General features: G+C 45.4%; 1 protein-coding gene and 1 long non-coding RNA gene across 2 annotated transcripts; both read right to left on the reverse strand.

Annotated features, from left to right (window-relative positions):
* Nucleotides 1-576: 576 nt before the first annotated feature.
* On the reverse strand, nt 577-10607 carry LOC123114727 (probable purple acid phosphatase 20). The gene is made up of 5 exons (XM_044536155.1): nt 10446-10607; nt 10065-10355; nt 8664-8843; nt 1734-2028; nt 577-1638 (listed from the first exon to the last, which is right to left on the reverse strand). The coding sequence occupies exons 1-5, from the start codon at nt 10605-10607 to the stop codon at nt 785-787; spliced, it is 1782 nt and encodes a 593-aa protein (XP_044392090.1). The 3' UTR covers nt 577-784.
* LOC123111154 (uncharacterized) lies at nt 4223-7728 on the reverse strand. The gene is made up of 3 exons (XR_006454173.1): nt 7439-7728; nt 4671-6841; nt 4223-4597 (listed from the first exon to the last, which is right to left on the reverse strand). It is a non-coding gene; the product is annotated as an uncharacterized lncRNA (long non-coding RNA).
* Nucleotides 10608-11275: the final 668 nt, after the last annotated feature.

The following is an 11275-nucleotide window of genomic DNA, read 5'->3' on the forward strand; positions in this document are numbered from 1 at the left end:
ATTTTAGATATTAGATTGCAAAAAAAAAAAAATCGGCCTCCTTCATATGCAGCCGCCGCCTTCTCTCGAAAAAAGCTTAGGGTTCCTCTGCCTCCTACCAGCGTTGTCGCTGGTTCACCTCGTCTTCGGTGGTTATAGGGTCATGGTTGCGCGATGGATCTCGGCTTTTGCCAGCGGAGGGCTTTCTTTTTAGATATTACTTTGAGTTATGTTATAGGGTTTGCGTTTTGATCAGCAAGGCGAGGCGGCGGCGGCTCTCTGAAGATGGAATCAGGTTCTCCCGGCCTAGCCCTATCCTGGTGATGCGTCTAGTATCTTCGGAGGCCGTCTGCAGGCGTGTCTCCGGCGGATCTCGCAGGATTCGGTCGGTGGTTGTCTTTGGTGGATCTATTCGGAATTCGGATCGAGTATACGTTCACGTGTCTTCACGTTGGATCCTTCTGATTTACGCGACTCTTCGTCGGCGGCGATTGCTGTTCTAGTGCGCTGGTTTTATGAGCCCTTAGCACGACCACTTCTTAACTATCTATTACAACAAGTTTTGTCTGGCACCGGCAAAGGAAGGGGCGATGAGCCGATGACGACGGCGTGCCTTCGGCTCGTTTCAATACTTGTAGTCATCGCTAGATGTTCTACGAGTCCGCCTTCAAAAAAAAAGATGTTCTACGAGTCCGAAGAAAGATTTGTATTTACACGTGTGAGATTACTATTTAACCACGAACGAGTACAAGAGTTGAGAGTATTCGATACCGATCCAATACCATTCAACATCGAGTTAAATGCTTCAGGCCTGAGCCCCCGTTCCCGCTGGATTGTTACAATCCGGGTTAGAAGCGAGACTGGCGATCCACACCTGGTCGGCCACCACCGGCTGGTCGTCGTCGTGTGTCGCATTCACCACCTGCAGCCTGCCGTGGCCGAAGCTCGCTTCCCGGAACACCGACGTCTTGGGCTGTGGGTCGATATACTCGTCTGCCAACCCTTCCCGGTTCCCGCCGTCTCCGATGGTCACGTACACCGGCCCGCACTGGTCCTCCATGCCGCCGTAGACGCGCGTGAACCTCTCGTACGCGTGCACGTGGCCCGCGAACACCGCGTCCACGCGCGCCGCGCGGAGCAGCGCCTCCATGGCGTCCCGCATGTCGTCGCCTTCCCCCTGGTGCGCCTCGTTGCTGTTGTACCACGGCGCGTGCACCAGCGCCACCACGAACGGCGTCTTGCCGCGGTCGATCCTGGCGAGGTCGCCCCGCAGCCACTCGTGCTGCGCCGTGCCGGCCTCGAAGCCCGTGTACGAGCCTAGCATGATGACATGCACCATGCCGCCCGCGACGTCAAAGGAGTAGTAGAGGTTCGACCCCGACGGGGAGTCGCCGGCGTCGTACGGCATGCGCCACCGCGCGTTGTAGGCCTTGAAGGCACGCGGCTCGAGGAGCGGGATCCTCTCGATCTCGTGGTTGCCCTCGGTCACCATCCACGGCCGCGCGCTAGCCAGCGGCTCGACGAGCCGGCCGTACGAGTCCCAGCGCGGCTGGAGGAAATCGGCGTACGACAGGTCGCCGGGGAGGAGGAGCATGTCGTAGTCGGTGGCCGCGATGTGCTGCAGCGTGCTCTTGGTCCAGCCGGTCTGTCCGAGGTCACCTGCAGGACGCCCACCGAAGCATGAAACTACCAGAGACCGAAATAAATAAGGCGAAACTGAAGAGCATTTGATGTGATGTGATGCGATGCAGTACCGACGATGACGAAGGTGAAGGGGAGGCTGGCCGGCGGCGTCCGGAAGGAGAACTCGCGCGACGGGTCGGAGCTGCACCGGTAGTAGTACGTGGTGCTGGGTTTCAGTGGGCCGACGACGGCGTCGTGGATGTTCCCCGAGTGGTAGAGGGCTAGGTACGAGTAGCTCGTGGTGGTTCCTGTCGCTGAGAATGGGTACTGGCCTGAGGTCGTGCCGTACTCCACGACTGCCGGTGCATCGTCTTCAGTGATCCATGTCACCCTCATCTCGTCATGGCCAACAGTCGATATATGGACCTGAAAGTAGTAAACAAAAAGTATTGGCAAGCTAGGCATTTCAAAAATGGAATTCTTGTTTGCTCAAACATCGCAACCGGTCGGTACAGTCAATACATGCAAAATCAGTCAGGGTCTGCCTTCAGTTTTTTCGGTTCAATTTATATGGTTTTTATACTTCGGTCTATACGGTTTTATACATAGATACAGTTCGATTTTGGTAATAACCATTTACTTTCGGTTTGGTTTCGGTAATGACAAAACTAACCAAAGTTGATGCGAATTTTGAGCAAACACATCACTCCACGTGTAAATACATGATATATATCATAATGATAAAAAACAATTAGAAAGAAATATAGAAGGGGCGTTGGATAAGCCGTCAGACTAATAATCATATAAACTGAAGCACTAAATGGGGTAGAAAGTACTGTACTATAGCAGCTCATTACGCTTTTGAACCCAAAAAATCTCAATTTTGATTAATTTGGTTTAACCAAATGGTTTTTGGTTTCTAACCGACAAAACCGAAATGATGGTTTTCAGATTTCAAAATTGAAACTGAAACCTAAAAAACAGAAACTGTTGGTTCAGTTTGATTTTTTGTCTGGTTTTGGTTTTCTGTTGAGTTTTGCACACCTTGAAAAATCAGGCATCATCATAGCTAGATCTAGATGCACACAACCCAACACGTCTTGCATAGATGCCGGTTTAGTCTTCAGATCGGCTCTACAGCCACCTAAGTTTTGTTGATCTTTTTCTCATGTTGATTTGCTATTGTTGCAGAAAAAATAATCTAAGTAGTTTCTATGCGATCACCAATTCTAAAAAACACTCCCTCCGTTCCTAAAGGAATGGACGGAAATTGACTTCTTTTCTTTTTACTCCATGCACTAATACGATCTCACTCAGTTCTAGAATGAACGTAAATAGTAGAAATGGCTAATCCACCTCCTTCTAAAGGGGTCTTCAAAAACAATACAAAAACCTGGGCAATCAATTTGCTAGTCATCCGAAAGGAAAATCTTTAAGTCCACGATCCTGTATGCTGATTCTCTATATAGAAGTTAGGTAATCCCTCTGTAAATTAATAATAAGAGCGTTTAGATTACTAAAATAATGATCTAAACGCTTTTATATTAGCTTATAGAGGGAGTAAAACAAGCTTTGCTTAGAAATGTGCAACTGTAGAGATTATGTGCATATACAAACTTTTGTTGCAACTTTGAGTAATATGCAACTGAGTCGACTTATAATAGCAATTTTCTACTCCCTTCGTTTCTAAATATTTGTCTCTTTAGACATTCAAATGGACTACAATATACGGATGTATGTAGACATATTTTAGAATGTAGTTTCACTCATTTTACTTCGTATGTAGTTATTTGTTGAAATCTCTAGAAAGACAAATATTTAGGAACGGAGGGAATAGTTGACTATAAATAGAAAATCCTCCTTACTGAGCACACATTATGCACCGGTTTGTTCTTTGATGACGAACTAAACTATTCCTTAAGACTACATGGCAGCAACTTATGTGGAATGCAGGGCCCTGGTTTATGCTTGGCATATTCAATTTACATGTGCACATCAGGAATTCAGGAGTACTATAGCGATGAACGGACTGGGATCAGGTGACATGCCTACAGCATGTTACGCTGCAACCTGCGGCCTGCCATCCGCCCTTCAATCTCCATCCAACGTTCCACAGCGATCCAAGGCAAAAAAAAAAAAATACCTGACGATCAGACTACACAGGAGAAATGCATCATACTACTGTTTTCAGAGTTTGTTCAATAGAATCACCAACTTTTCAGTCATTATACAGTACAAAACAGCAGCTATATTTTTTTACCGAATTTGCATAAATTAAATTTCAAACTTAGCTATACAAAAAAAATTGTATGCAAACAGCAGTCATATAGCAACAAAAACAGCAGTAATTTAACAATACAAATTCAGTATCACTTGATTGAAATTCAGTATTAAATTTCAAACTTAGCTATACAAAAAAACAAAAAAATTGTATGCAAGCAGCAGTCATATAACAACAAAAACAACAGTAATTTAACAACACAAATTCAGTACCACTTGATTGAAATTCAGTATTAATTTCAAACTTAGCTATATAAAAAAACAAAAAGAAAGTGTATGCAAACAACGGTCATATAGCAACAAAAAAAGCAGTAATTTAACAATACAAACTAAGTGCCACTTGATTGAAATTCAGTACCACTTGCTTGTAATTCAAAAGGTCAATACATCCAAATTCAGTACCACTTGCTTGTACACTTAGGCTACAAAATAATATAGTTAACCCCATACTACTATAGTTAACCATGTCCAAAATACTACTGTATCTAACAAGTTCCATGCTAGAACAGATAATCATCATCATCACCACCATGTACAAAATATTATCTAAGGAGCTTCCATGGTCAGCCGTCAAGAGTTGGGTGAAACTCATAATATTATTGCACTCTTGAAGCACCAAATTTACTTCTTTGTTGTTGTCATACTTCTCCACTTCTACTTGAGGCTGCACACCATCTTTTTTCTTTTGTTGCACACCATTCTTCTTCCTTTGTGGCTGAGAACAAAAATCACTGTAATTAGTTAACAAATGAGCAACAACAACATATCATGTACCAATTGCAACTTACCTTTTCTCCCTGTTTTGTTGGTCCTTTAGTTACTCTGTGCTTCCCCTTGAGTAACTTATCAAGCCAATTTTTCTTTCTCCTTAAGTTCTTTGACTGAACCTCTTTTTTCTTCAGCCGTGCAGATCTAAGCAACTCATCTACTTGCTGCACATTTGGGTCAAACATTCTCTTTGTCTTTACATAGTTCATTCATGGCACTAGTGGATGCATTGGGTAAATCATGTATATGCGGAGCGACGGAATCAAGTGCATTATCCAATAGAATACAACATTGTGGAGAGTTGGCTGCTTTTTGTGCCATTTTGTGAAATTTATGAGACAAATCCTTGTATCGAAGTTCAGCTTCCATTTTTGGATTTTCTACCACATTCCTTCCTTGTCTATCTTGAATACTTCCACTGCGAGCTTCTCTAGTCCACCTCTTCAAGACATAATGTGCCGGCAATGTCTTTATGTTCATCAAATCAAGCACTTTTAGACCATGTGCACACAAGATTCCTGTCCTATTGAACATCCCACAACTACATGAGACCGTTTTGGTCAAAGGATCACCTACCACTATGCGCTCCTCCTCAAACTGTAAATCTCCATGCAACCTCGCAATAGCAACAACAAATCTGTTATTTCCATCCAATGCTCTACAACATGCAGCCGTTGATCTTTCATACTCACCTTGGAAAGCCTCAAAAATAATCGGAGTGTATACTTCGCTTGCTTCTACCAACATAGGAGTCTTCATCTTAATTATTGGTATATTCTTTATTGCATCGAATTCAGATTCTAATTCAGCTCTTCTTTTTACCGCCATTGTCCTCTCAAAATGCATCAAGAATCGAAGAATATGAAAATCTGATTTCAAATGATTTTTCAATGCATTGTTGAAGCTCTCACTTAATTGTGTACTTCTCACTCCCAAGCTAAAGACATCTCTCATATAACATTCGGCCCATTTTTCTTTCACCTTGTAGATACTATCTAACCAAGTTTGCTTATGCACTTTGAGCCTCATATTGGCAACGCTTCTTCAAATGCTACCTTGTCTTCATAGCCATACATACAAGCACCAAAATCTGTGAGAATATGAGGCTCTTTTTCTTCATCCTCCACTTCATCTCTCTCTTCCACTTCCATCTTTTTCTTCGCCCTTCACAGAAGTTAAGTGTTTGACAGCATTTTGCATTATATGGAAGGTGCACAATCCATGATATGATTCTGTGAAGACCTTTTCTATGGATTTTCCCATTGCAACATCTTGATCTGTATAGATAGTTCTAGGTTGCCTTCCATTATGTGCGGCTAGAAAAGTCTCAAAGAGCCATATAAAGGAGTCACGTGTTTCATCGAACATCAATGCAGCACCAAAAATGATTGTTTTTCTGAAATAGTTTAGCCCAAGAAAAATACCAAATGGCCTATACTCTTTGTTTGTGCCAAATGTAGTGTCAAATGTGACAACATCGCCAAAGTGTGCATAGTCAAGTAGCATTTTAGCATCAACCCAGAATATGTTGGCTATATGCTCCTCACTATCCAACTGCAAATGGTATTGGAATGCTGCATTCTCAGCCTGCTTGTCACGAAAATAATTCAACATACTTCCAGCCTGTCCATAAGCCAACTCCCGCTGCCGCTTGCTTCGCAAATGGTTCTTTCGGTCACGGCAAGTGTAACCAAGGTTGTTAGGGCCACCAACTAGACGACAAGCATACTCATGTGAAGCTTTTGGCATAATTCCAGAATCATCGGCTATTTCTATCTCGAAAGCTTGCACTTCTGAAATCTTCCTTTGTGATGCTAACAAGTGGCAGGTTTGTGGCAATTGAAGGTGGTGATTGTGCTCCAAATCAACTTCGGTGACTTCAAAATTGTTGGCAACTCGATCATATGTAACAATCACATGAGCCTTACAATTGGTTCTTGTTTCTGCTCTAATACGTTTTGGTTCATGATCTGTTTGGTTTTTCCTTCGATGGCCTTCATTGGAACAAACAAACTAGCGTGAAGTAATCACACCATCACATCTGCTTTTGATTGTGGATCTTTTCCTCACATCAAAGCCGATGTGACCCCCATAATCTACCCAAAACTCCCAAGCCTCTTCCGAATCTCTGAACCTCATACCAACTTTGGGTGTCCTCTTTCCAATTTCTGCCATTGCACAACATTCAATTCTGCCAAACGAAAACAAAGTATATAAATTAGTGGACTGCAATCTTATCGGTTCCGGTAGCAAGGATGGTACAACATGTCAAGACATATCTGTATATACATGTCAGGATGGTACAACAACTCATACACTCACACTGAATATGATGATTCAGTATGCCATCTAGTTTACATAGGAAAAATGATGGATCCAGAGTTTATCCATCCTTAAACTTTTGTTGGGGCGTTGCTAAACAGATATCACATTTTTTTTTCCTTGACAAATAAAGAGACCGAGGGATAGATTTAATTACAGTGGACGCTACACCAAGGCTTCAGTCAATTATGTCCAAGAGAGGGCACAAAAAGGTGTAGTATTTCCAATCTACGGAGTAATCTGTAGTATACTATGATAAATTAGTGGACTCAATTTTCGCCATTGTTGCAAACTCATAGAACTACACGTAATTTAACTTGTTTTGGTGCAGTGATGATATTGATGCAAAGTCATAGAACTACACATATTATAAGTTAATTCTGAAACGAAACTAATCCAAACCGTGCTAACTCTGAACCCAAACTGCACAAGCATCAAACTGGTGTGAAGTAAAAGGAGAGGCGACCTGGGAAACCGAACGTGGTGGTCAGGGTGGCGCTCCTCCGTGGACCGCGGCGGCAAGTCACTGCTACCCGGCGCACGACAGCGCTCTTCTAGTTCCCCGGCGACTCGGCGGAGCTGGTTCCCGCGGGGCTCGGCGGCGCTAATTACCGCCGCGGCGAGGCGGAGCGCTTCACTTGGGCGGCGGCGGCGCGACCCTGCGGGTCCTCCTCGGCGGCGGCGCGGCCCTGCCTGTCCTCTGCGACGGCAACTCTCGGCGCCAATCTTTCCTTTTCCCCGCCACATCTAGTTCTGAGCGGGCAGACCACCACGACTTGGTCCAAGTCTGATCGCCAGGGTTTTTTTTTTTGCCTTGGATCGCTGGAAAACGTTGGATGGAGATTGGAGGGCGGATTGGAGGCTGCATGTTGCAGCGTGACATGCTGTAGGCATGTCACCTGATCCCAGTCCGCGATGAACCATTTGTCTTTCTATTCGAAACGGACAATGAGCAATTATAATGACTACGAGTAGTGTACGTGAAGAAGCAGTAGCCACGTCAAGGTGACAATGACCAAATTAGGCAAGTTTGATATGCTTGCTTCTAGTGCAAAATAAGAAGCCGAGCAGTTTGTTCCGTTCGCTTTCTTGAGCGATTGACAGTAAGCAAATGCTCTAAGCGATCCTTGCTGGCCTCCTCGTGTGATTCCAGTCATGCTGTTGGTCCAAGATACCGGTATCCAAGAAGCATAATCCATTGCCACCTTTCACTGAACTTCCTAGTATGGTTCAAAAAATAACTTAACTTCCTAGTGTTCTATTTTAGAGAAATTGCCTACTATTGTTATCCATGGACCGATGGACGATGGACACCATGATCACAACGAATACCACGCTCTAGCACATAAAGCAAGAAGTATTTTCTTTTTGAAACAAAGGAAAAAGTTTTGCCTTATCGACTAATTAAGAAGAAGAGAGTTGCGTGGTTAATTTACGGAAACCGGGCAGAAAAAAAATGAAGCATGAAGTGATTCTGGTATAATCATACCGTTGCACCAAATCACCTTTTCTTTCACCCCATGTACTGATTTGAGTTCGCCAAAAGAAGCGAAGGGCAAACCACCCAAAACATATATTCACGGTGTGGAAAATGAAAGGGAAATGCACCAATGCATACTGGATTTCATTTTCCAGGAACCGGAAGCTCGAAACAACTTCCATACAAGAACGACAACCGGGAAAGCATATACCTGCGTCGGCGTCTGACCGCCGGCGTCCTTGGGCAAGGAGAGCGTCGCCCTCGGCCTGGGCCGGACGTAGGACGAGGTGACGGCGAGCGAGGTAGACAGCATGGACAAGACGAAGGCGGCGAGGACGATGAGAGCCAACGCTGTGCTCCCCGTTGCCGTGGTCGAGAGAACGGAAGCAAACTGGAGAGAGGAACACGAGGGTCCGAGGGTTAATATAAGTATATAGTGTAGTAGAGAATAACCAGGCATAGTAGACCCAGGACACGCCGCTGAATCGCATGATTTAGTGGGCAACCACGAAGGAAGTCAGTTTAAATTGGATGCGTTTCGGGTCTGAAATCTGACTTTTGGACGTTGGCGTCTGTCAGCTTCGGCGGTGACTTGGGCGACTTGTTTTCATTTCCTGCACACGTAGACGAGGGACGTCATCGACCGCGGCTATGGTTGAGCGATGGGAAGCAAGCCGACGTGTGAGAGCCATGCTCCGCAGGTCCAGGGGCGGTTTGCGCGTTCGCTCAAGTTTGCAATTTGGCCTCGGCGGTCCGGAAGATGGTCAGCGAGGTGATGTTTACCCTAGCACGGTGCTACCGCCCTCCATCAACAGGTTATGTAAAATCTGCCCTGTCTTTATATTCTGTGGTCCCAATTTAAGGTAGGGGTTGACGAAAAACCGCAGTGCGCACAGGCCCAACCGCCATGCTGAACATTTTTGCGTGTGAGGCCAACTCCAACACGCGACCACAAATGGACGTCCGTTTTGTCTGGATTTCGTCCGTTTGGAGGTGGCAGTGGGGCCGTGTCCGACCGGATTCGTGGATGCGGCTGACGAACGCCCAACGCACAGCCGCATTTCAACCGCATCTCGTTCATTCACCAACACGGTAGATAAAATAAAATGATGCATATGAAATGGTTCAAATCAAACATAGCTCCCAAATAGTCTTTATAATCTAATTGAAATTTGTTTGCATGACAAGAAAACAATATCAAATAGTCTTAAAACCCATCGAAATTTGTTTGCATGACAAGAAATTAAACTCATAAATATACTCATTGCTAATGTGAGTCCACACGTGCTCAACCAAGTCATCCTGGAGCTGGACATGAGTATGCCAATTACGCAACTCCCGATGAAACTCGACAAACTGTTCAAAGGTTGCGGGAGGTGGATGCTCAGACTCAACATTTTCACCCTGGAAAGCAAACCCTTGATCGTAGATGCTACCATCGCGCTCATCCTCCACGATCATGTTGTGCATGATCACACAAGCAGTCATCACCTTCCAAAGATTCTTCGTACTCCATGTCAGTGCTGGGTTACGAACGGTACCTCACCGAGACTGAAGCACACCGAAAGCATGCTCCACATCCTTCCTAGCACTCTCTTGCATTTGGGCAAACCTTTGTCTCTTCTCCTTGCGGATTGGGTATTGTCTTCACAAGAGTGGACCACTGAGGATAGATTTCATCAGCTAGATAATATCCGTTGTTGTAATGGTGGCCATTGAGCTCAAAGTTGAGCTCCGGGGAGTGCCCTTCTGCAAGCCTTGCAAACACCGGAGACCGCTGAAGAACACTAATATCATTCTGAGAACCAGCCATGCCAAAGAAAGAATGCCATATCCATAGATCTTGTGAAGCCACAACTTCTAGTATAACAGTGGCACCTTTCACATGCCCCTTGTACCTCCCCTGCCAAGCAAATGGATAGTTTTTCCACTTCCAGTGCATACAATCTATACTACCAAGCATGCCCGGAAAGCCCCTCTCGGCATTGATCACCAACAACCTCTCTGTATCGGCGGCATTTGGCTCTTTGAGGTACTCCGGGCTGAACACTTCCACCACGGCCGTGCAAAAACTATACAATGAGAGGAGACATGTGGACTCACTCATACGAACACACTCATCCACAATATCACCAGGAATTCCATATGCAAGCATGCGGATAGCCGCAGTGCATTTCAGGTATGAAGAGAAACCAAGCTTGCCTAGGGCACCCTCTTTGCAGTCAAAGTATGGGTCATGCGCGACCACTCCCTCGCGAATACGATTGAACACATGCCTTCTCACTCGGAATCGGCGATGAAATTGATGTGGCCTAAAGAGTGCACCATCCTTAAAGTAATCGACATAGAGAAGGGTGTGGCCTTTCTCCCTATTGCGGTCCAAGGCCGGAGCAGGGTCAGGGATTGATCCCCTGTACCGAGGTGTTGGGGAACGTAGTAATTTCAAAAATTTCCTACGCACACGCAAGATCATGGTGATGCATAGCAACGAGAGGGGAGAGTGTTGCCATGTACCCTCGTAGACCGAAAGCGGAAGCGTTAGAACAACGCGGTTGATGTAGTCGTACGTCTTCACGGCCCGACCGATCAAGCACCCAAACTACGTCACCTCTGAGTTCTAGCGCACGTTCAGCTCGATGACGTCCCTCGAACTCCGATCCAGCCGAGTGTCGAGGGAGAGTTCCGTCAGCATGACGGCGTGGTGACGATCTTGATGTTCTACTGTCGCAGGGCTTCACCTAAGCATCGCTGCAATATTATCGAGGAGGACTATCGTGGAAGGGGGCACCGCACATGGCTAAGAGATCAAGAGATCAATTGTTG

This window comes from Triticum aestivum, chromosome 5B, assembly GCF_018294505.1.
Source record: "Triticum aestivum cultivar Chinese Spring chromosome 5B, IWGSC CS RefSeq v2.1, whole genome shotgun sequence".
NCBI lineage: Eukaryota > Viridiplantae > Streptophyta > Magnoliopsida > Poales > Poaceae > Triticum > Triticum aestivum.